Source organism: Bos taurus, chromosome 8 (genome assembly GCF_002263795.3).
Source record: "Bos taurus isolate L1 Dominette 01449 registration number 42190680 breed Hereford chromosome 8, ARS-UCD2.0, whole genome shotgun sequence".
NCBI classification, from domain to species: Eukaryota; Metazoa; Chordata; class Mammalia; order Artiodactyla; family Bovidae; genus Bos; species Bos taurus.
This window is the reverse complement of record NC_037335.1, coordinates 59,150,515-59,176,204: the sequence shown is the minus strand read 5'-3', so window position 1 is coordinate 59,176,204 and position 25,690 is coordinate 59,150,515. Positions and strand designations below refer to the sequence as shown.

General features: G+C 39.9%; 1 protein-coding gene across 1 annotated transcript in view; it reads left to right on the top strand.

Annotated features, from left to right (window-relative positions):
• The window catches only part of LOC785500 (protein SPATA31F1), a 112,550-nt gene that overhangs the window by 69,869 nt on the left and 16,991 nt on the right, over positions 1 to 25,690 (top strand). The window contains exon 3 of the mRNA XM_059889468.1: positions 19,770 to 20,041. Within this exon, the coding sequence (XP_059745451.1) occupies positions 19,925 to 20,041 (117 nt within the window). The 5' untranslated portion in view covers positions 19,770 to 19,924. The remainder of the gene's footprint in view (positions 1 to 19,769; positions 20,042 to 25,690) is intronic.

Sequence of the window (25,690 nt, the reverse complement as noted above, 5' to 3'; positions counted from 1 at the left end):
AGGTAACCTGTCTGGGAGCTTGCTATAGCTCTGTTGACTCTTTGACCCTCATTGCCTTTCAGTTGCATGGAATAAATGCCTCCTAGAATGAAAATCAGTTGATGATAATGTCCCCAATAAAAATAATAAAATGAGTCACAATAAAAATGACTTTGATAATCATCTTGCATTCAACAATTAAAGTATTTGAGTACTTACTGCATGTCAGAAACTATGTCAGACACAGCAGTCACCTAAACACAGGCCTCACCTCCATGGAGATCATTATCTTATGCGGTGGACAGTCTCACATGCCCAAATTGTCTAATCAGAACTGTATATAGTTGGATATCCAGTATTTATTTCAGAAATGAACTGATTCCTTGTACTGCCACCACCACCCAATCACACGTACCAGACCTGCTCCCACATAGTTAATGGTACCTTTCTCTTGCCAGTTGTTCAGGCCAAAATATTGGTGCCATCCTTGACTTTTGCTTCTAAAAAGTCTGCTTTTGGTCTATCAATAAATCCTGTTGTTTCTACCTTCAAAATTCAAAAAACAATTCCTTCTTGTCTTCTCTGCTGCTACCAATACTACAGTAGTTTCATAATCTGCTTCTTCCTGAAACCGTACTTCCAACAGTCTATTCTCCACACAGTGCACATGGAGGGCCCTGGCTGGAGAAAGAGAGAAATGGAGAGAGATGTATAACGATGGGACCAGATGAGGTCACTAGAGGAATGAATATAAATGAAGGAGAGGTCTAAAGACTGGGCTCTGGGATATTCCAGTGTTAGGAAATTGGGAAGAAAAAAAGGAAGAGTAAGCAGAGGAAACTGAAAAGCAGAAACCAGGGAGGAAGGAGGAAATCTGGAAGAGTGTGGCATACTGGCATATTACAAGGAGAAAGTGATCAACTGCAATAAAAGTTGTGAATTGGCCAAGAAAGATGAGGATGCAGAGTCCCCATTAGATTTAGCAACACTAATGGCCTTGATAAAAACATATTCATCTGTGATGGAGGTGAAGGCATGACTGGAGTGGATTCAAGAGCGAATGAAACGAGAGTAATTGGTGATAGCAAGTGTAATCAGTTCCTTCAAAGAGGTTTGTTCCATGGAGGTGCAGACAAATGGGGAGAAAGCTGTAGATAAACCCCAGAGAGTGTTTTTATTTTTTTTTAAATGAGAGACATAATATGTTGGATGTTGAGAGAAAGGATGAAATCAAGGAGAGAGAAACTGATGATGCAGGGAGAACTGCTGGAGCCATGTGGTGGTGTAGAGGTGAGGAGATGGCAGCGAATGTCCAAGTCCAGGAGATGATCTTGGAAAAAATAGACACTTTGCTGGCGGTTAGTAGAGAGAAGGAAGCATTGAGGTGAGACCTAGTGTATTAAGAGGAGAAAGGTTGCTGTCACATGTAATGGAGTTTGGGCAGTGGCTCAAAAGGCTAGGTGAGGAGCTGGAAAGGTACCGTGGCTGGGGGTGGAAGGAGTGGTATGGAGAGCCAAAGCTGAAGTAGAGTAGAGGCAGATTCTGGAAGTTACCACGGCAAGTTTCTGTTAGGGCCTAAGGATTTGGTGGTCAGCTGAGGCCCAGGTGGGTATGGAAGGGTCGTGGTGGTTGAACATATTCTTGGAACACAAGCACTAAGGAAAGATCACAGAGAAACTAGACGCCCAGAATATGAGGAAAAGGATGGGCCTAGGGACACAGGAAGGGGGCAGGTATGGTATCCTAATGTTAAGAGACCAGGGAGTTTCAGGGGCTGGAGGAAAGAAGTAGGAAGCAGAATAAGGCTGCCCTGAGCGGATGGGAGGGCTCTGTTCTGGACACTTCATTTCTCTCAGAAGGTGGCACCTCTGCATTCCCACCTTCTGACCTACCAGAGGGGAGAGTAAGGGCAGAAAGGGCTGTGGCCTCCTCACGGTGTGCTGTGGGGGCTGTGGGATGCCCTGCCTCACTGATTCTGAAGGAAATTCAGGATGGCTCCACATACCACAACCAGCAGCGGGGCTGGGAGTCTCCTCCTCTAATAGGATCCAGTACTTAGCACAGTGTGTCCACTGCCAGCTGGATGCAGAAAAGGCAGGATGGGAAGAAGCATGGATGTGTCCCACCTCTGAATGGTGACTCTGTGCCTAAGGGGTGGCAGCCCAGCCCCTTTTGTGGCCCCCAGGGCGAGGAGGCACAAGGCCCAGGCTGGCTGAACCATATCTTCCAGAGTTTTCCTAAAGCATCCCCAAAGGTCATAAGAGGTCTTGTGACAGGCAGATCCTCCCTTCCTGGTGGGAGTTGGGCTGAGAGCCATGTAGGAGAATGCCCAGGAAAAGGAATGTAACTCGGAAAGGTCAGGTGGGAAGTCGAGGTTAATGGTGCACACATTTTGGCTGAAGTGGAGCAGGTCCTTCCCTTGGTGCCCTGCAGGCTTCCAATTGCCTCAGCAGATTCCTGTTATGGGTATTTCAGACAACTGACCATCATGACTGAGTGTCTCTTGTACCTGCTCACTTCATCCTAGCAGGAAGGTTATTGCTGAGCTCCAGAGTGAATGTTTGAGGCTTCATCTTGTTCTTGCTCAGTCCTGTCATGTCAGCCTCTTGCCAGCAGGGCACCAGGACTCCCAGAACAGGAACTGAAACTCCCTGCCCTGCTGAAATTCCCAGCCTGTTGGAGATGCTCAGACTCAAGGGCTTAGTTATGTCTATTCATCCGTGCAATTTCTAGTCCCTCTCCTCTGTGAGTCTTTGAGTAAATATCCCCTGCCCCTAAATTCCTACATCCTTGACTAACTTTACCATCGCCACTGTGTCCAGGCTCAATCTGTGCAAAGATAATTAATAATGTATGGACATGGTAGTGGAAAAAAGCATGTTACAAAAATATTCATGCTATAGTCTCATATAAAAATATGAATAGACTTAAAGAGCAGTTTTAGGTTTGCAGAATATTAAGCAGTATGTAAAGAGTTCTCATATACCTCCTCATCCTTGGTCACATATGCAGTTTCCCCTATTGCTAACATCTTTCATTTAGCGGTGTACATTTGTTAAAATTGATAAGACAATACTGATAGATTTTATTATAAACTAACATTCATAGTTTATGTTAGGGTTCACTCTGTGTTATACCTGATATGGGTTTTGACTAATGTATAATGACATACATTCACCATTACAGTATCAGAAGAGTTTCATTGCCCTAAAAATTCCATTTGTTCCACCTATTCATCCCTTTCTCCCTTCCCCCCAAACCCTGGAAACCATTGATATTTTTTTTAAAATTAAAAAACTTATTTGTTTAACTGTGTTGGTTTTTAGTTGCTGTGTGCAAGATCTTCATTGTGACATGTAGGATCTCTTGTTGAGTTGGCACGTGGGCTCTCTAGTTGTGGCGCACAGGCTCAGCAGTTGTAGCACGCAGGCCTGGTTGCCCTGTGGCATGTGGGATCTTAGTCCCCCAAACAGAGATGGAACCTGTGTCCCTCCCATTGCAAAGTGAACTCTCAACTACTGGATTACTAGGGAGGTCCCTTTAAAATTTTTTTAATTTTATATTGGAGTATAGTTGATTAACAATATTCTGTTAGTTTCAGGTATACAGCAAAGTGATTCCATTATAAATGTATCTATTCTTTTTCAAATTCCTTTCCCATTTAGATTATTACAGACTATTGAGCTGAGTTCCCTGTGCTATGCAGTAGGTCTTTGTTGGTTACTTATTTTAAATATAGCATGTCAACCCCAACTCCGAATTCATTCCTCACCTCCTCACCAGGAGTTTGTTCTGTAAGTCTATGAGTGTGTTTCTGTTTTGTAGGTAAAGTCACTTTGTGTGTGTGTGTGTGTGTGTGTGTGTGTGTGTGTATATTCTGCATATAAGTGATATCATATGATTTTTGTCTTTATCTGACTTACTTTGATTAGTATCGTAATCTCTAAGTCCATCCATGTTACTGCAAATTATATTGTTTCTTTCTATTTAATGGATGAGTAATATTCTTTTATATGTATGTATGTTCACTTCAGTTCAGTCGCTCAGTCGTGTCTAACTCTTTGTGACCCCATGAACCGCAGCACGCCAGCCTCCCTGTCCATCACCAACTCCTGGAGTGCACCCAAACCCATGTACATTGAGTCGGTGATGCCATCCAACCATCTCATCCTCTGTCGTCCCCTTCTCCTCCTGCCCTCAATCTTACCCAGCATCAGGGTCTTTTCGAATGAGTCAGCTCTTCCCAGAAGGTGGCCAAAGTATTGGAGTTTCAGCTTCAACATCAGTCCTTTCAATGAACACCCAGGACTGATCTCCTTTAGGATGGACTGGTTGTATCTGCTTGTAGTCCAGGGGACTCTCAAGAGTCTTCTCCAACACCACAGTTCAAAAGCATCAATTCTTCTGCACTCAGCTTTCTTTATAGTCCAACTCTCACATCCATACATGACCACTGGAAAAACCATAGCCTTGACTAGACAGACCTTTGTTGGCAAAGTAATGTCTCTGCTTTTGAAGATGCTGTCTAGGTTGGTCATAACTTTCCTTCCAAGGAGTAAGTGTCTTAATTTCATGGCTGCAATCACCATCTGCAGTGATTTTGGAGCCCAAAAATTAAAGTCTGACACTGTTTCCACTGTTTCCCCATCTATTTGCCATGAAGTGATGGAACCGGATGCCATGATCTTAGTTTTCTGAATGTTGAGCTTTAAGCCAACTTTTTCACTCTCCTTTTTCACTTTCATCAAGAGGGTCTTTAGTTCTTCACTTTCTGCCATAAGGGTGGTGTAATGTGCACATCTGAGATTATTGATATTTCTCCTGGCAATCTTGATTCTAGCTTGTGCTTCTTCCAGCCCAGCGCTTCTCATGATGTGCTCTGCATCTAAGTAAAATAAGCAAGGTGACAATATACAGCCTTAACGTACTCCTTTTCCTATTTGGAACCAGTCTGTTGTTCCATGTCCAGTTCTAACTGTTGCTTCCTGGCCTGCATACAGGTTTCTCAAGAGGCAGGTCAGGTGGTCTGATGCCCATCTCTTTCAGAATTTTCCACAGTTTATTGTGATCCAAACAGTCAAAGGCTTTGGCATAGTCAGTAAAGCAGAAATAGATGTTTTTCTGGAACTCTCTTTCTTTTTTGATGATCCAGCAGATGTTGACAATTTGATCTCTGGTTCCTCGCCTCTTCTAAAACCAGCTTGAACATCTGAAAGTTCACGGTTCATGTATTGCTGAAGCCTGGCTTGGAGAATTTTGAGCATTACCTTACTAGCATGTGAGATGAGTGCAATTGTGTGGTAGTTTGAGTATTCTTTGGTATTGCCTTTCTTTGGGATTGGAGTGAAAACTGACCTTTTCCAGTCCTGTGGCCACTGCTGAGTTTTCCAAATTTGCTGGCATATTGAGTGCAGCACTTTCACAGCATCATCTTTCAGGATTTGAAACAGCTCAATTGGAATTCCATCACCTCCACTAGCTTTATTCATAGTGATGCTTCCTAAGGCCCATTTGACTTCACATTCCAGGATGTCTGGCTCTAGGTGAGTGATCACACCATCATGATTATCTGGGTTGTGAAGATCTTTTTTGTACACTTCTTCTGTATATTCTTGCCACCTCTTCTTAATATCTTCTGCTTCTGTTAGGTCCATACCATTTCTGTCCTTTATTGAGCCCATCTTTGCATGAAATGTTCCCTTGGTATCTCTAATTTTCTTGAAGAGATATCTAGTCTTGCCCATTCTGTTGTTTTCCTCTATTTCTTTGCACTGATCACTGAGGAAGGCTTTCTTATCTCTTCTTGCTATTCTTTGGAACTCTGCATTCAAATCTTTCCTTTTCTCCTTTGCCTTTCACTTCCCTTCTTTTCACAGCTATTTGTAAGACCTCCTCAGACAGCCATTTTGCTTTTTTGCATCTCTTTTTCTTAGGGATGGTCTTGATTCCTGTGTCCTGTACAATGTCATGAATCTCTGTCCATAGTTCATCAGGCACTCTATCTATCAGATCTAGTCCCTTAAATCTATTTCTCACTTAGGCTGTATAGTCATAAGGGATTTGATTTAGATTATACTGGAATGGTCTAGTGGTTTTCCCCACTTTCTTCAATTTAAGTCCGAATTTGGCAATAAGGAGTTCATGATCCAAGCCACAGTCAGCTCCTGGTCTTGTTTTTGCTGACTGTATAGAGCTTTTCCATCTTTGGCTGCACAGAATCATCTGATTTCAGTGTTGACCATCCTGTCATGTCCATGTTTGTATGTAGCACATCTTTATCCATTCATCTGTCAGTGGATATGTTGGCTATTGTATTGGCTATATTAAACAGCAATGCAATGAATGTTGAGGCGCATGTATTATTTCAAATTATGTTTTTCTCTGGATATATTTTCAGGAGTGGGATTGCTAGATCATATGGTAGCTCTAATTTTAGTCACTTAAGAAACATCAATACTGTTCTCCATAGTGGCTATACAAGTTTACATTCCTGCCCAAGGTGTAGGAGGGTACCCTTTGCTCCACACCCTCTGCAGCATTTATTGTTTGTAGACTTCTCGATGATGGCCATTCTGACTGGTATTTCATTGTAGTTTTGATTTGTATTTTTCTAATAATTAATGATGTTGAGTACCTTTTCATTTGTCTTCTTTGGAGAAATGTCTATTGAGTTTTTTCATTGTATTTTTGATATTTCATTGTAGTTTTGATTTGTATTTTTCTAATAATTAATGATGTTGAGTACCTTTTCATTTGTCTTCTTTGGAGAAATGTCTATTGAGGTCTTCTGTACTTTTGCCTGGAAAATCCCATGGATGGAGGAGCCTAAGTGAGCTGCAGTCCATGGGGTCACGAAGAATCGGACACTACAGAGCGACTTCACTTTCACTTTTCACTTTCATGCACTGGAGAAGGAAATGGCAACCCACTCCAGTGTTCTTGCCTGGAGAATCCCAGGGACGGGGGAGCCTGGTGGGCTGCCATCTATGGGGTCGCACAGAGTTGGACACGACTGAAGCGACTTAGCAGCAGCAGCCCATCTTTTGATTGAGTTGTTTTGTTGATATTGAGTTGCAAGAGCTGTTTGTAAATTTTGGAGATTAATTCCTTGTCTGTTGCATCATAAATATTTTCTCCCATTCTGTGGGTGGTCTTTTCATTTGCTTATCATTTCCTTTGCTGTGCAAATACTTTTGAGTTTAAGTCCCATTTGTTAATATTTTTTTGTGTCTAGCTTTTTTGCTTAGCATAGTGCATTCAAAGTTCATACATGTTGTAACAAGTATTAGAATTCAGTTACTTATTATGGTTAAATAATAGTCCATTGTATGTATATATTGCATTTTGTTTATCTGTTTATACATTGATGGATGTTTGGGTTGGTTCCACCTTTTTGTTATTGCAAAATTGCTGAGATTGAATGTTGATGAGCAGGTATCTGAGCCCCTGTTTTCGATTCCTTAGGTATATACCTAGGCATGGAATTGCTGGATCATATGGTAATTCTATATTTAACTTTCAAAGAAACTACCACCAAATTGTTTTCCACAGAAAATTCACCATTTTGCATTCCCACCAGCAATCTACAAGGGTTCTGGTTTTTCCACATCCTCACCAACGTGTGTTTCCTTTTTTTAAAAAAATAATCATCATTCTCATGGGTTTTAAATGGTATCTCATTGTGACTTTGATTTGCATTACTCTAATGACTAATGTGAAGAGGAAATAAAACGCCTCTTGATGAAAGTGAAAGAGGAGAGTGAAAAAGTTGGCTTAAATCTCAACATTCAGAAACTAAGATCATGGCATCTGGTTCCATCACTTCATGGTAAATAGATGGGGAAACAGTGGAAACAGTGTCAGACTTTATTTTTTTGGTCTCCAAAATCACAGCAGATGGTGATTGCAGCCATGAAATTAAAAGATGCTTACTCCTTAGAAGGAAAGTTATGACCAACCTAGATAGCATATTGAAAAGCAGAGACATTACTTTGCCAACAAAGGTCCGTCTAGTCAAGGCTATGGTTTTTCCAGTGGTCATGTATGGATGTGAGAGTAGCACTGTGAAGAAAGCTGAGCACTGAAGAATTGATGCTTTTGAACTGTGGTGTTGGAGAAGACTCTTGCATGTCCCTTGGACTGCAAGGAGATCCAACCAGTCTTTTCTAAAGGAGATCAGCCCTGGGATTTCTTTGGAAGGACTGATACTAAAGCTGAAACTCTAGTACTTTGGCCACCTCATGCAAAGAGTTGACTCATTGGAAAAGACTCTGATGCTGGGAGGGATTGGGGGCAAGAGGAGAAGGGGACGACGGAGGATGAGATGGGGGGATGGTATCACTGACTCGATGGCCATGAGTTTGGGTGAACTCCAGGAGTTGGTGATGGACAGGGAGGCCTGGTGTGCTGCAATTCATGGGGTTGCAAAGAGTCTGACATGACTGAGCGACTGAACTGAATGACTAATGATGAACATATTAATATCTATTTATATCTTTGGAGAATTGTCTGTTCAAGTCCATTGCCCATTTTTGAATTGGGTTTTTTGTTTGTTGTTGGTTAACCACTAGTAGTTTTATTGTCTCCATAGATTTGCCTTTTTTTAAGTATCATATAGTTGGAATCCTATAGAATGTAGCTTTTCAGATTTGCTTCGTTCACTTCAGTTCAGTTCAGTCGCTCAGTCATGTCTGACTCTTTGCGACCCATGAATTGCAGCACGCCAGGCCTCCCTGTCCATCACCAACTCCCGGAGTTCACTCAAACTCATGTCCATAGAGTCGGTGATGCCATCCAGCCATCTCATCCTCTGTCATCCTCTTCTCTCCTGCCCCCGATCCTTCCCAGCATCAGAGTCTTTTCCAGTGAATCAGCTCTTCGCATCAGGTGCCCAAAGTACTGGAGTTTCAGCTTTAGCATCAGTCCTTCCAATGAACACCCAGGACTGATCTACTTTAGGATGGACTGGTTGGACCTCCTTGCAGTCCAAGGGACTCTCAAGAGTCTTCTCCAACACCACAGTTCAAAAGGATCAATTCTTTGGCGCTCAGCTTTCTTCACAGTCCAACTCTCACATTCATACATGGCCACTGGAAAAACCGTAGCCTTGACTAGATGGACCTTTGTTGACAAAGTAATGTCTCTGCTTTTGAATATGCTGTCTACGTTGGTCATAACTTTCCTTCCAAGGAGTAAGTGTCATTTAATTTCATGGCTGCAATCACCATCTGCTGTGATTTTGGAGACCAAAAAAATAAAGTCTGACACTGTTTCCCCATCTATTTGCCATGAAGTGATGGAACCAGATGCCATGATCTTAGTTTTCTGAATGTTGAGCTTTAAGCCAACTTTTTCCACTCTCCTCTTTCACTTTCATCAAGAGGGTCTTTAGTTTTTCTTCACTTTCTGCCATAAGGGTGATGTCATGTGCACATCTGAGATTATTGATATTTCTCCCGGCAATCTTGATTCTAGCTTGTGCTTCTTCCAGCCCAGCGTTTCTCATGATGTACTCTGCATCTAAGTTAAATAAGTAGAGTGACAATATACAGCCTTGACATACTCCTTTTCCTGTTTGGAACCAGTCTGTTGTTCCATGTCCAGTTCTAACTGTTGCTTCCTGGCCTGCATACAGGTTTCTCAAGAGGCAGGTCAGGTGGTCTGATGCCCATCTCTTTCAGAATTTTCCACAGTTTATTGTGATCCAAACAGTCAAAGGCTTTGGCATAGTCAGTAAAGCAGAAATAGATGTTTTTCTGGAACTCTCTTTCTTTTTTGATGATCCAGCAGATGTTGGCAATTTGATCTCTGGTTCCTCGCCTCTTCTAAAACCAGCTTGAACATCTGAAAGTTCACGGTTCATGTATTGCTGAAGCCTGGCTTGGAGAATTTTGAGCATTACCTTACTAGCATGTGAGATGAGTGCAATTGTGTGGTAGTTTGAGTATTCTTTGGTATTGCCTTTCTTTGGGATTGGAATGAAAACTGACCTTTTCCAGTCCTGTGGCCACTGCTGAGTTTTCCAAATTTGCTGGCATATTGAGTGCAGCACTTTCACAGCATCATCTTTCAGGATTTGAAACAGCTCAATTGGAATTCCATCACCTCCACTAGCTTTATTCATAGTGATGCTTCCTAAGGCCCATTTGACTTCACATTCTGGCTGTAGGTGAGTGATCACACCATTGTGATTATTTGGGTCATGAAGCTCTTTTTTTTACAGTTCTTCTGTGTATTCTTTCCACCTCTTAATATCTTCTGCTTCTGTTAGGTCCATGCAATTTCTGTCCTTTATCAAGCCCATCTTTACATGAAATGTTCCCTTGGTATCTCTGATTTTCTTGAAGAGATATCTAGTCTTTCCTATTCTGTTATTTTCCTCTATTTCTTTGCATTGATCACTGAGGAAAGCTTTCTTATCCCTCCTTGCTATTCTATGGAACTCTGTATTCAGATGCTTATGTCTTTCCTTTTCTCCACTGCTTTTTGCTTCTCTTCTTTTCACTGCTATTTGTAAGGCCTCCTTAGACAGCCATTTTGCTTTTTTGCATTTCTTTTCCATGGGATCGTCTTGATGCCTGTCTCATGTACAGTGTCACCAACCTCCGTCCATAGTTCATCAGACACTCTATCTATCAGATCTAGTCCCTTAAATCTATTTCTCACTTCCACTGTGTAATCATAAGGGATTTGACTAGGTCATACCTGAATGGTCTAGTGGTTTTCCCCACTTTCTTCAATTTCAGTCTGAATTTGGCAATAAGGAGTTCATGATCTGAGCCACAGTCAGCTCCCAATCTTGTTTTTGCTGACTGTATAGAGCTTCTCCATCTTTGGCTGCAAAGAATATAATCAATATGATTTCGTTGATGACCATCTGGTGATGTCCATGTGTAGAGTCTTCTCTTGTGTTGTTGGAAGAGGGTGTTTGCTATGACCAGTGCGTTCTCTTGGCAAAATTCTATTAGGCTTTGCCCTGCTTCATTCTGTACTCCAAGGCCAAATTCGCCTGTTACTCCAGGTGTTTCTTCCTACTTTTGCATTCCAGTCCCCTATAATAAAAAGGACATCTTTTTTCGGTGTTAGTTCTAAAAGGTCTTGTAGGTCTTCATAGAACCGTTCAGCTTCAGCTTCTTCAGTGTTACTGGTTGGGGCATAGGCTTGGATTACCGTGAAACTGAATGGTTTGCCTTGGAAACGAACAGAGATCATTCTGTCATTTTGTCATTCTTTCACTTAGCAATATATATTTTGTCCATGTCTTAAATGGCTTGATAGCTCATTTCTTTTTTAATGCTGAGTAATATTCCATTGTATAGATTTACCACAGTTTGATTATTCATTCAGCTATTGGAGGATATATTGCCTGTATATATTTATGTTTTTCATCTTTTCAGTTATCTGTACTTTGTAATTTTCCCACATTACAAATTAATTATATTCTTCATTATATAATTTTTTAAAATCTCAGGGTTGGCAACATGATGACTTCTTTTCGTTTTACATATAACATTCTGTGACTCAGAAGACATTGCTTTATTGCCCTGGGTTCAGTTTCCATGTCTATAAATAAATATTGGAACAGAGAGTTACCAAGTTCCCTGGCTGTCATAAACATCTAGAATGATCATGTTTATTTTAAAATTCATTTAAAAGTGTGTGTGTGTGTGTGTGTGTGTGTGTGTGTGTGTGTTAGTTGCTTAGTCGTGTCTGACTCTTTGCACCCCCATAGACTGCAGCCCCACCAGGCCCCTCTGTCCATGGGATTCTCCAGGCAAGAACACTGGAGTGGGTTGCCATTTCCTTCTCCAAAAGGAACTATAGAAATAAAGTAAATGAAGTCACTCAGTCATGTCCAACTCTTTGCGACTCCATGGACTGTAGCCTACCAGGCTCCCCTATCCATGGAATTTTCCAGGCAAGAGTACTGGAGTGGGTTGCCATTTCCTTCTCCAAAAGTCCATGGACCTAATTGCAGCATCCATTGATAGGGCATTAGCCATGAGGCAGTGGAGGAGTATGGGTGTATGTATAAATGTTTTATAGACTGCATGTAGGAATTTCTTGAAGTGAAAGGCTGGACCTGTAGTCCACAGACACTGCCCACAGGCTTCATGCACACAGGCTGTGAAAGCCCCCAACTTACAGCAAAAGGAACTGGCACTCCACACCCAAGAAAGAGAGTGCAAAACCCAGCCCTTCACTGTGGACCTTTCTCATGATCAGTTACTATTTCCACGGCCACCGTGTTTTCCTCAGAAACCTTCTGTGAAATGTTTTTCACATTTTTTTTTTATTGTGACCCATAGTAAGAAATGTAGTTTATGATGTGGTTCTCTATACACAGTTATAAACATATGTTCAGAGATCTATAACTGAACTCAATTTTTTATGGAGCAATCCTAATTTTACTACATGTGATTTCCCCTGATATTTTCTAACCTCTCTATCCTAGTTCATTAAAACAATCCTGATTGTGACTCTCTAAAATGATTTCATGACTTCCTAATGGGTCTGGACATGTAATTTTAAAAACATAGCCTTAGGATCATTATATATTTTTGATTAGTGAACTATACTTTTGTCTTTTGATTTAAATATAGTTACCTCTAGAAGACAAGGGCAACATTGTGGGCTAAGGTATGCTTTCCCTTTGACTGGAGTGATGTGAGCACAGCATTCTCAAGCTTGTTTTTAGAGTCTGTGTGGTTGGAAGTTCTAGCAGATCTGTTCTGATACTGATATACCTTTGGCTGAAGAAAACCCTGCTTTGTATAAGAGCCTGATCCTCTAACTTGTGGACATATGTAAAAGCATATTTATTGGAGCATTGCTTTTAGTGATTTAAAGGAAGAAACAACCTCAATAGGAATAGGAAGTGTAGAGCAATGATTATTAAATGGTGAGCTGGCTGGATCCTAGGCAGATGGGAAGTGTATGTAAGAAACTTCAGGAAGAGAGGGAGAAATGAATGGATTGAAAAAGCATATCCATTATATTATGCATGTTTATATTTAGAAAACAAATATTAAAAAGTCATTACCTCCCCACCGCTTTTTGGTAACAGACTACAAAACAGCAAAGGTTTACAGTATCTTCTTGGTTTGAGGGGGATACATAGAAGTTACTAGCTTTCTAAATAGTTTCTGGAAAGCCCCTTCCTGGAGTTATAGCAAAAGTTTTAGGAAATAGACAATAAGATTCTTATGTTAAAAAATTGAGAAACACTGTCCAAAGGCCTGGGAAAACATACTTGAAAAAAATTTTAAGAATGATTCCTTAGAAGAAAATCAATAACATATGCATTTGGTTCTTACTGACTTTTTCATACAACACAGTAAGAATTATTGAACAACAGCCAACCAATTAGGAGGGTTATTCTGTAAGTGAACTGACTCATTAATAGTGTATCAGCAAACTAACCACAGATACTTTCTAATACATTGTAGTCTTGCTGAAACAATTATTCTCTAAGGATAATAAGAATCACTATTTAGCTATACTCAGTTGTTAATCAGTGGCTTTAGAAATCAGTTTTTAGAGGAATTTTGGTGAACTAGAGCCACCATCCACCAATAAAGCAAACTACACACACACACACACACACACACACCCCACCCCTCAACACTTGCCGGCCCTGACCATGGGCTCTAAGAACCTTTCTGTTCCTTTTACCTGAGACGGCTCCATTTTCTTGGCCATTTTTTTTCCCTCTAAAAGCAGAAAATGTAAAATAGAACTTTAAAATAAATACATCCAAATCCAAATAATCTCAAGTCATTTTAAATTGATGTTGCTTAGACTTTGAGAGTAAATTGTGAGGGGACAACAGATGACATGGTTGTCTGTGTAGAAAATCTAAAGAACTGACAAACTGGAACCAATAAGTGATTATTGCAAGGTTGTAGGATATAATGTTAATATAAAAAGCTCATTGCTTTCCTGTATACCAGTAATGAACATGTGGAATCTGAAATTAAAAACTCATTCCATTAGTACCTCCAAAAATTACTTAGATATAAATCTAACAATAAATTTAAGATATATATGAGGAAAATGACAAAACTCTGATGAATACCAAAGAAAAGCCAAATACATAGAGACATTCCATATTCAAGGAAAGGAAGACTCAATGTTATCAAGACGTCAGTTCTTGCCAATTGTTCTCTAGAGTCAATATAATCCCAATCAAAATCCCAGCAAGTCGTTTTGTAAATATCAACAAACTGATTCTAAAGCTTAAATGGAGAAACAGAAGACCCAGAATAGCTAACTCAATTTTGAAGAAGAATAAAGCCAGGGAGGCAAAAAGTGGGACAAAAGATATAACAGGGCCATCTTATCTGGCTGTTAAGAGCTAGAGGAAATAAGATGACAACATGAATCTTCCCTTGGTAATGTTTCAGCCAAAAAACTGCCTATGTGTTTGTAAGACAGTAAAATATACATGGCAACTTGGGTTGTATGGCAGTGTATATTAAAAGAAACATGTATATTCTCTGCAGAGAACTTGCTTATTTATAATGGCGAAGTTTGTGGGGTGGGTATTGCTCTGCCACAATACAAGGGAAAGAGAGAATCAGAATGTGGTTTAGGAACACCTCTCTGTAAAGAAAAATTACTGAGAAAGTCTGAGGAGGAACCTCCTAATCAGTAGCAACCGGATGTTATGTTAAATGCAAATATAAAAGATGAGCCTTTGCTTTCATTTGATTCTTGACATGAGAATGACAGCTGTTGGGGAAAAGACTCAAAAGTAGCAGTGATCTCATGAAAAATGAGAAGACTTCATTAGGCAAAAACAAAGCAAAAGAGAGTTCTGCCAAGAGAACTCTCTGGTCATAGCAAACACCTTCTTTCAACAACACAAGAGAAGACTCTACACATGGACATCACCAGGTGGTCAACACCAAAATCAGATTAATTATATTCTTTGCAGCCAAAGATGGAAAAGCTCTATACAGTCAGCAAAAACAAGACCAGGAGCTGACTATGGCTCAGATCATGAACTCCTTATTGCCCAATTCAGACTTAAATTGAAGAAAGTGGGGAAAACCACTAGACCATTCAGGTATCATCTAACTCAAATCCCTTATGATTATACAGTGGAAGTGAGAAATGATTTAAAGGACTATATCTGATAGATAGAGTGCCTGATGAACTATGGACAGAGGTTCATGACATTGTACAAGACACAGGAATCAAGACCATCCCTAAGAAAAAGAGATGCAAAAAAGCAAAATGGCTGTCTGAGGAGGTCTTACAAATAGCTGTGAAAAGAAGGGAAGTGAAAAGCAAAGAAGAAAAGGAAAGATATACCCATTTGAATGCAGAGTTCCAAAGAATAGCAAGGAGAGAGAAGAAAGCCTTCCTCAGTGATCAATGCAAAGAAATAGAGGAAAACAACAGAGTGGAAAAGATTAGAGATCTCTTCAAGAAAATTAGAGATACCAAGGGAACATTTCATGCAAAGATGGGCTCAATAAAGGACAGAAATGGTATGGACCTAACAGAAGCAGAAGATATTAAGAAGAGGTGGCAAGAATACACAGAAGTGTACAAAAAAGATCTTCACGACCCAGATAATCATGATGGTGTGATCACTCACCTAGAGCCAGACATCCTGGAATGTGAAGTCAAGTGAGCCTTAGAAAGCATCACTATGAACAAAGCTAGTGGAGGTGATGGAATTCCAATTGAGCTGTTTCAAATCCTGAAAGATGATGCTGTGAAAATGCTGCACTCAATATGCCAGCAAATTTGGAAAACTCAGTAGTGGCCACAGGACTGGAAAAGGTCAGTTTTCATTGCAACCCCAAAGAAAGGCAATGCCAAAGAATGCTCAAGCTACTGCACAATTTCACTGATCTCACACGCTAGTAAAGTAATGCTGAAAATTCTCCAAGCCAGGCTTCAGCAATACGTGAACCGTGAACTTCCAGATGTTCAAGCTGGTTTTAGAAAAGGCAGAAGAACCAGAGATCAAATTGCCAACATCCTCTGGATCATGGAAAAAGCAAGAGAGTTCCAGAAAAACATCTATTTCTGCTTTATTGACTATGCCAAAGCCTTTGACTGTATGGATCACAATAAACTGTGGAAAATTCTGAAAGAGGTGGGAATACCCGACCTGCCTCTTAAGAACCTGTATGTAGGCCAGGAAGCAACAATTAGAACTGGACATGGAACAACAGACTGGTTCCAAATAGGAAAAGGAGTACATCAAGGCTGTATATTGTCACCCTGCTTATTTAACTTATATGCAGAGTACATTATGAGAAACGCTGGGCTGGAGGAAGCACAAGCTGAAATCAAGATTGCTGGGAGAAATATCAATAACCTCAGATATGCAGATGACACCACCCTTATGGCAGAAAGTGAAGAGGAACTAAAAAGCCTCTTGATGAAAGTGAAAGTGAAGAGTGAAAAAACTGGCTTAAAGCTCAACATTCAGAAAACGAAGATTATGGCATCTGGTCCCATCACTTCGTGCCAAATAGATGGGGAAACAGTGGAAACAGTGGTTGACTTTATTTTTTTGGCCTCCAAAATCACTGCAGATGGTGATTGCAGCCATGAAATTAAAAGACGCTTACTCCTTGGAAGGAAAGTTATGACCAACCTAGACAGCATATTAAAAAGCGGAGACATTATTTGTCAACAAAAGTCTGTCTAGTCAAGGCTATGGTTTTTCCAATAGTCATGTTATGGATGTGAGAGTTGGACTATAAAGAAAGCTGAGCGCCGAACAATTGATGCTTTTGAACTGTGGTGTTGGAGAAGACTCTTGAGTCCCCTGGACTGCAAGGAGATCTAACCAGTCCATCCTAAAGAAGATCAGTCCTGGGGGTTCATTGAAAGGACTAATGTTGAAGCTGAAACTCCAATACTTTGGCCACCTGAGGCAAAGAGCTGGCTCATTCGAAAAGACCCTGATGCTGGGAAAGATTGAGTGCAGGAGGAGAAGGGGATGACAGAGAATGAGATGATTGAATGGCATCACCGATTCAATGGACATGGGTTTGGGTGGACTCTGGGAGTTGGTGATGGACAGGGAGGACTGGCGTGCTGCAGTTCATGGGGTCGCAAAGAGTCAGACATGACTGAGCGACTGAACTGTGCTGAACTGAACTGAAACCTCTGAAAGAGAGGATAGGTGGAAACAACCGAAGAGGGTTCCGAAGGTGGGAAAATAAGTTGTAACTTTTCATTGAGGTTTAAGGGAGGCAGGTGAAGCTTGATGGCCCTCACTGCCTTCCTCAGAGCGTGTGTTCTTCGTTGAATGAATGCTGTATCAATGACTCTGCAACAGAGAAGTTTCAGATCATGGAATCAGTACCTTTTCCTTTCCTCGAAAGTGGGCCAGAATGACTGATCAGACCAAGTCTTTAAAACTCACTTCTAGAAAATACAGTCACCAACTCATCACATCGATCTGGCTTCTGCAGAGGTGGAGCCTGAATGGTGAGTCAGGGCTAGTGGAGAAGGGGCAACATATAGACTTGCTACAGGTGATTTCTCTGACCACAGGGGAGAGCTACAGACTTTTGGAATTTAGCCTGTTTCCACAAAGTAAAATGGTAAGACCCAAATTAGCAAATTCAAAAGCTTCCTGCATTTATCCTAAATTCGGAGGCACTGTGGCCTGGCTTACAAGATGGTAGCTACCCTGTAGACATGTGCAGGAAGCTTAAAAATGCATCTCCTCTGTCCTGGGTTTGAGCTAGGGAAATTTAGCATGAGCAGCATCTGCACATTAGGGTGAAAATTTTCAAGTTGATTGATAATTGGCTTTTGGAAGCATGTGCCTGAAAGATGGTGTGAGAGCCTGAGGGAAAGCCACATACCTAACACAAAATGGAAAACCAGCAGAACTTAGGGTCTATAAGAAATGCAGAATGCACATAACACCACCACTACACAAATGGGTGTTATCGACCCAGATGAGACTCTAAGCATAACCAGAAGAAAAAGTCTTTTTAATTCCTCCTCGAGACTCCGGCTCTTTGAGGAAATCCAAGCCCTAAGTGATCTGCCTTTTTTCTAGTGTCTGACTGTTGGTTTAGGAATCAAGTGCCTCACCGCAGTGCTTTTGGAGCCTATTCCTAGCCAAAGTCATCTAGCATTAGCCTTTTAGTTTCCTCCTCTGTAGATACAGTGTCTCTCTGTTTACTCCTGTTTATATAGTACAGTGAACTGGCTTCAGCCAGCCCAGGAAAACATGGCTATCCTAAATTAACTAAATTTTGGGGGTTTCCAAAGATTGAAGCTGAATCTTCCTGGACTCAGCTCAAGAGAATGAAGTAGATGGGAGGTGCTGATGTTGTTTAACACTAACTGAAATTTCCCAAAGCACTAATAAACATGAGCTCCAAATTTTGGCATGATCTTTAGCCCTTAGAGGCCTGGAAGGAGTCTTCATGAGAAGCAAGAGTGCTGACTTCCCACAGAAGCAGAGCAGCAGTTAAGGAACATCACACTATCAGTGACTGACTGCTATGATTGTACTTAGGAAGCAGAAGTTTTCAGCAAGATGGAGAGACACTCCTTGTTCTCTGCTCTGGTCCCCTGAAGCACAGATTCAGCCCTGTTTAATGCACTCTGCACTCCATTTATCTTTATCACCATTCATTAGTTTGCTGGCTCTACAGATATTGTTGAGTCCAGACTAGTATGTGACAGGCACAGATTAGTCTCTCAATAAATGTTGGTAAAATGAGTAAATGGAACCTCACCCAGCCTGTAGAATGCAGTGTGAATATGAGTATAGAGGGAGCTTTAGTGGAGATTTTTTCAAGTTAATTTTTTTATTGAAGGTTAATTGCTTTACAAAATTTTGTTCTTTTCTGTCAAACCTCAACATGAATCAGCCATTGGTATACATATATATCCCCTGCCTTTTGAACCTCCCTCCCATCTTTCACCCCGTCTCACCCCTCTAGATTGATACAGAGCCCCTGTTTGAGTTTCCTGAGTTATAGAGCAAATTCCTGTTGGCTGTCTGTTTTACATATGGAAATGTAAGTTGCCATGTTACTTTTTCCATACATCTCACCCTCTCTTCCCCTCTCCCCATGTCCATAAGCCTATTTTCTATGTCTGTTTCTCCATTGCTGTCCTGTAAATTCTTCAGTACCATTTTTCTAGATTCCATATATATGTGTTAGAATATGATATTTATCTTTCTGTTTTTGACTTACTTCACTCCATATAATAGGTTCTAGGTTCATCCACCTCATCAGAACTGACTTAAATGCATTCCTTTTTATGACTGAGTAATATCCCATTGTGTATATGTACCACAACTTTAGATAATTTTTTAAGGTATTTTTGCATAGGCTAAATCTTAAAAGACAAGAGTTTCTACAATGGATAAAGGAAGAGTTATTCCAGGAGGAGGTTGAAGCACACACAAAAGCAGGCACATAGATCAACAGGGACCCTACTGTGACTCAGAATGAAACCAGACTGGATGCTGGTAGAAATAAGCAAGGAAATCTAGTTTCACATAGAATTATCAGCTCAAAGAATTGACTGAAAATAGTATGCTTAAAGTGATTAGAAGGAAATGTCCTTGGATTTCAGGAATTAAAAATAAGTTGCCCCAGAGAATTGCATTTTCTGAGGCCAGTGTGGTAGGCAGCCTCTGAGATGACTCCCATTGAGCCCTGCCTCCTGATACTCATAGCACTGTATGACCACCTCCTCTTCAGTACCTTGCTTTTGATAATACATTATGGTAACATTGAGGGGTGTCACCTTCCATAATTCACTTACTTCTGTCTTGTTAGCCAACTCCCGATTGCCTTCTTGGTGTGTGTATACTTCTATGAAGTAACCTGCCATGTTGGAGAGGCCCACCTGGCAAGGCACTGAAGGTGGCCCGTGACACATAAGCAATGAGGAAAAGAAGCTCTCATTCCAGAAGAGCCTGAGGAACTGAATTATGCCACAACCGCTGAATGAACTTGGAAGCATATCTCCAGTGGAAACTTTGGATGAGACTGCATCCAAATCAAGGTGGGCTGACACCTTGATTTTGGCCGTGTGGCAGAAGATCCAGGTATGTCTGGATTCTTGACCCACAGATACCATGAGACAATAAGTATGTGCTATTGTAGCTTGCTAAGTATTGTGGTGAGTTATTATTAAGCAGTATTAATAGAGACAGGAAGTGAGGAAGCTCTGAAAATTCCAGGGCTCTAAATGTCTTCACTGCAGTTACGATAGTGGCCTTGGGCACAGCATTCCTGTGCTTCACCAGTTTTGTGGTAAAGTGTGTGTTCAAATTCTTTCCTCTTTTTAAAATTGCACTGTTTGCTTTCTTATTATTGAGCCTTGAGAGTTCTTTATATATTCTGCATATGAATCCTTTCTGAGATGTATGCAAATATTTTCACCCACTATGTGACTTACATTCTCATTTTCTTAACAGTGTCTTTCAGAGGTAAGATATCTTAAATGTTTGATGAAGTACAGCTTACTTGTTTTGTCTTGTATAGATCATACTTCTGGAGTTATATCTAAGAAATCTTTGCCTTACTCATATTTATGGGTTTTCTATAAATTTTAACATTTAGACTTTGCATTCAATTTGTGATCCATTTTTAATACTGTTTTTGTATATACTGTGAAGTAGGGATTGAAATTCATTTTCTTGGATATCTGATAACCAGTTATTCCAGCATCATTTGTTGATATATTGAATCTTCTGATCCATGGACAAAATATATCTATTTTTTGAGTATAATTTAAAACGTTATCTAAATAGGAAAAGGAGTACATCAAGGCTGTATATTGTCACCCTGCTTATTTAACTTATATGCAGAGTACATCATGAGAAACGCTGGGCTGGAAGAAGCACAAGCTGGAATCAAGATTGCTGGGAGAAATATCAATAACCTCAGATATGCAGATGACACCACCCTTATGGCAGAAAATGAAGAGGAACTAAAGACCCTCTTGATGAAAGTGAAAGAGGAGAGTGAAAGAGTTGGCTTAAAGCTCAACATTGAGAAAACGAAGATCATGGCATCTGGTCCCATCACTTCATGGGAAAGAGATGGGGAAACAGTGGTTGACTTTATTTTTTTGGTCTCCAAAATCACTGCAGATGGTGATTGCAGCCATGAAATTAAAAGATGGTTACTCCTTGGAAGGAAAGTTATGACCAACCTAGATAGCATATTGAAAAGCAGAGACATTACTTTTCCAACAAAGGTCCGTCTAGTCAAGGCTATGGTTTTTCCAGTGGTCATGTATGGATGCGAGAGTTGGACTGTGAAGAAAGCTGAGCACTGAAGAATTAATCCTTTTGAACTGTGGTGGAGAAGACTCTTGCGTGTCCCTTGGACTGCAAGGAGATCCAACCAGTCCATTCTAAAGGAGATCAGCCCTGGGTGTTCTTTGGAAGGAATGATGCTAAAGCTGAAACTCCAGTACTTTGGCCACCTCATGCGAAGAGTTGACTCATTGGAAAAGACTCTGATGCTGGGAGGGATTGGGGGCAGGAGGAAAAGGGGACGACAGGGGATGAGATGGCTGGATGGCATCACTGACTCGATGGACGTGAGTTTGAGTGAACTCCGGGAGATGGTGATGGACAGGGAGGCCTGGCATGCTGAGATTCATGGGGTCGCAAAGAGTCGGACACGACTAAGCAACTGAACTGAACTGAACTGAGGAGTGTTTTAAAGATGCAGTGTATTATTATTATTCTTATATTTTTGCTAAGTTTATCCCTAACTATTTCATGTTTTTATACTGTTTCAATGGTATTGATTTTTTCAAATTTAAATTTCCGTTTGTTCATTACCAGTATACCAAAATACAGCTGAATCTGTATATCTGCTTTGTATCTTACAACCTTGCTAAATTCACTTACAGCTCTAATAGTGCTTTTTTTTTTTTTCAAATTCCACAGGATTTTCTGCGTAGACAATCATACCATTTGTGAATAAAGTCAATTTTCCTTTCCAGTCTGGTTGCCTTTTGTTTCTTCCTCTAATGCCATAGCATTTGCTAGGACCTTCTGTACAATGTTTAATAGAAGTTGCAAAAGTGGATATCCTTGAATTGTTACTAATCTTAGAGGAGAGGCATCTAGTCTCTCACCATTAAGTATGACCTTACCAATGGGGTTTTCATAGATGCCTTTTATCAGGTGAAGGAATTCCTTTCCTAGTTTGCTGAGATTTAAAAAAATTGGGAATTCATGTTGGATTTTGTCAAATGTTTTTTTCTACACTGTTGAAATGATATATTTTTTTTAGTTTGTTAATGTTATAAATTGCATCAATATGATGCTTTTCAAATGTTAAATCAACCTTATATTTCTGTGATAACCTCACTTGGTCATGATGTATTATCCTTTTTATAAATTTTTTGTTTCAATTTGCAAAACCTTTTCTTAAAAGCTTTGTATCTATGCGCATGAGTGATACTTAACTGTACTTTTTTAAAAAATAATATATTTTTCTGGTTTTGGCATCAAGGTACTACTGGCCTTATGGAACAAGTTGGGAAATATTCCTTCCTTTTCAATTTTACAAATGAGTTTGTAGAGAATTATTATTGTTTCTTCCTTAAATGTTTGGTAGAAACAATCAGCAAAGACACTTGACTCTGGATTTTTCTTTGTGGGAAGGTCTTTGACTAAAAATTCAATTTGCTTTATAGATATAAGGCTACTGAGGTTGTCTGTTTCTTTTTGTGTGAGCCTTGGTAGTTTGTGTTTTGCAAGGAATTTGTCATTGTCATCTAAGTTGTTGATTTATTGGCATAAAGTTGCTCATCATAGTCTCTTATTCTTTTATTATCTCTAGAGTTGCTGGTGATGTCATCTCTCTCATTCCCTGTATTGGTAATTTTGATCCTCTCTTTTTCCTGATTGCTTCCCTGATAGCTCAGTAGGTAAAGAATCCATGCAATGCAGGAGATCCTGGTTCAATTCCTGGATTGGGAAGATGCCCTGGAGAAGGAATAGGCTACCCACTCCAGTATTCTTGGGCTTCCCTTGTGGCTCAGCTGGTAAAGAATCTGCCTGAAATGCAGGAGACCTGGGTTCAATTCCTGGATTGGGAAGATCCCCTGGAGAAGGGAAAGGCTACCCACTCCAGTATTCTTGCCTAGAGAATTCCATGGACTGGTCGAAAAGAGTTGGACACAACTGAGCAACTTTCACTTCACTTTTCCTGATCAGTCTGGCTAGAATTTATCAATTTTATTGATAATCTCAAAGAAATAGCCTTTGAAATTCTCAATTTTCTCTATTATTTTTCTGTTTTCTATTTTACGGATTTCCCTTCTCGTATCTATTATTTCCTTCTTTCTCCTTACTTTGAATTTTATTTGTTTTTTTGTTTCTTAAGATGAAAGCTGAAATTGTTGATTTGAGTGTTTTCTTCTTTTAAATATACCTGATTAGTACTACATATTTCTCTCACTCTATGTCCCACAAATTTTTATTCTGATTTCAGTCAGAATATATTTTAAAAGTTTAAAGTACTTTTAGTTTCCTTTTAAATTTTTTTTCCTTTTACTGATTTATTTAGGAGTGTGTTATTTGGCCACCTGATGTGAAAAACTGACTCATTTGAAAAGACCCTGATGTTGGGAAAGATTGAAGGCAGGAGGAGAAGGGGACGACAGAGGATGAGATGGTTGGATGGCATCACTGACTCAATGGACATGAGTCTGAGTAAACTCCAGGAGTTGGTGATGGACAGGGAGGCCTGGCGTGCTGCAGTCCATGGGGTCGCAAAGCGTTGGGTACGACTGAGCAACTGAACTGAACTGAACTGAACTGATTTGATTCCAAATATTTGATGATTTCCAGATGTATTTATGTAATTGATTTCTAATTTAATTCCATTATGGTCAGAGGACATATTTTGTATAGTTGTGTTAGGGTTTGCTGTTTAACTCTTCAACATTTTAACAACTAACTTCAAGTGATACTATAACACTACACATGTAGGAGACATTAACAGTAGTATATTTCACTTTCTCCATTCTCTGCCTTTATGATATTGTCATACATTTTGCTCATACATGTATTTCAAACCACATAATATGTTGTTATTTCTGTTCAGGCAGTCAATTATTTTCAGAGATATAAATAATAGGAAAAATATATGTTCACCTATGGTCTTACCATTTATAGTTCATTCCTTTCTGTGATTTTATTTCCAATTGGTATAATTTTCCTTCTGTCTAATGACTTCCTTTAAAATTCTGGATTCCTGATGACATATTCTTTCAATTTTTGTATGTACAAAGTCTTTAAGTTATTAAAAAAATAACTTTATTGAGCTATAATTCACATACTACATTAGTTCACCCATTTCAAGTTTACAATTAAATGTTTTTTAGTGTATTCAGAGTTGTGTAACCATCACCATATAAATTTCAGAATTTTTTTTACTCCAGTAAGAAACCCTGTATCTGCTTTCCCTCACTGCTGCTAGGCTTAGGAAACTAATATACTATTTATGTATATTTGCCTTTCTGGACATTTTATTGATATATAAATAGAATAATACCATATGGGATATTTTGTGACTGGATTCTTTCACTTAGCATAATGTTTTTGTGGTTTATCCATATTATAGCATATATCAGTACTTTATTTCTTTTAATTTCCAAATAATATTCCATTTTATGCATATGACATTTTATTAATCCATTCATCAACTGATAAACAGTTGGATTATTTCCAGTTTTGCCTATTATGACTTTCAATTCAGTGACTAAACTCTTTCACTATCCTACACCTTTATCATACATATGCTCACTTCTCTTCCTAGCCAGACTGGAGTCCATGGACTAGTACTGAAAATGGCCTTTTTCAGTTCGATTCAGTTCAGTTGCTCAGTTGTGTCTGACTCTTTGCGACCCCAGGGACTGCAATGTGCCATGCTTCCCTGTCCATCACCAACTCCCAGAACTTACTCAAACTAATGTCCATTGAGTTGGTGATGCCATCCAACCACCTCATCCTCTGTTGTCCCCTTCTCCTCCCACCTTCAATCATTCCCAGCATCAGGGTTTTTTCCCAATGAGTCAGTTCTACGCATCAGGTGGACAAAATATTGGAGTTTCAGCTATAGCATCAGTCCTTCCAATGAATATTCAGGACTGATTTCCTCTTGGATGGACTGGTTGGATCTCCTTGCTGTCCAAGGGACTCTTAAGAGTTTTCTCCAACACCACAGTGCAAAAGCATCAATTCTTTGGTGCTCAGCTTTCTTTATAGTCCAACTCTCATATCCACACATGACTACTGGGAAAACCAAAGCTTTAACTAGATGGACCTTTGTTGGCAAAGTAATATCTCTGCTTTTTAATATGCTGTCTAGGTTGGTCATAGCTTTTCTTCCAAGGAGCAAGCATTTTTAAGTTTTTTGGCTGCAGTCATTATCTGCAGTGATTTTGGAGACCAAAAAATAAAGTCTCTCACTGTTTCCATTGTTTCCCTATCTACCATATTGCTCCTCTTTTTTGTCCATAATCCTTGCTTAGTGAAACTCACACCTTGGCTAACCTAAATTATCTGTTTAGTTCACACAGCTACTGAACCTTACAGGAGAAATCATTTAACAGTGCTGACTGGATTCATTGCACTTGTTAACTATAATTCTCAAATGGTCACTTGTACTAACACTTTTTTCACTCCTAAGCCAGCCATTTCACACCCCCATTTTATTTTATA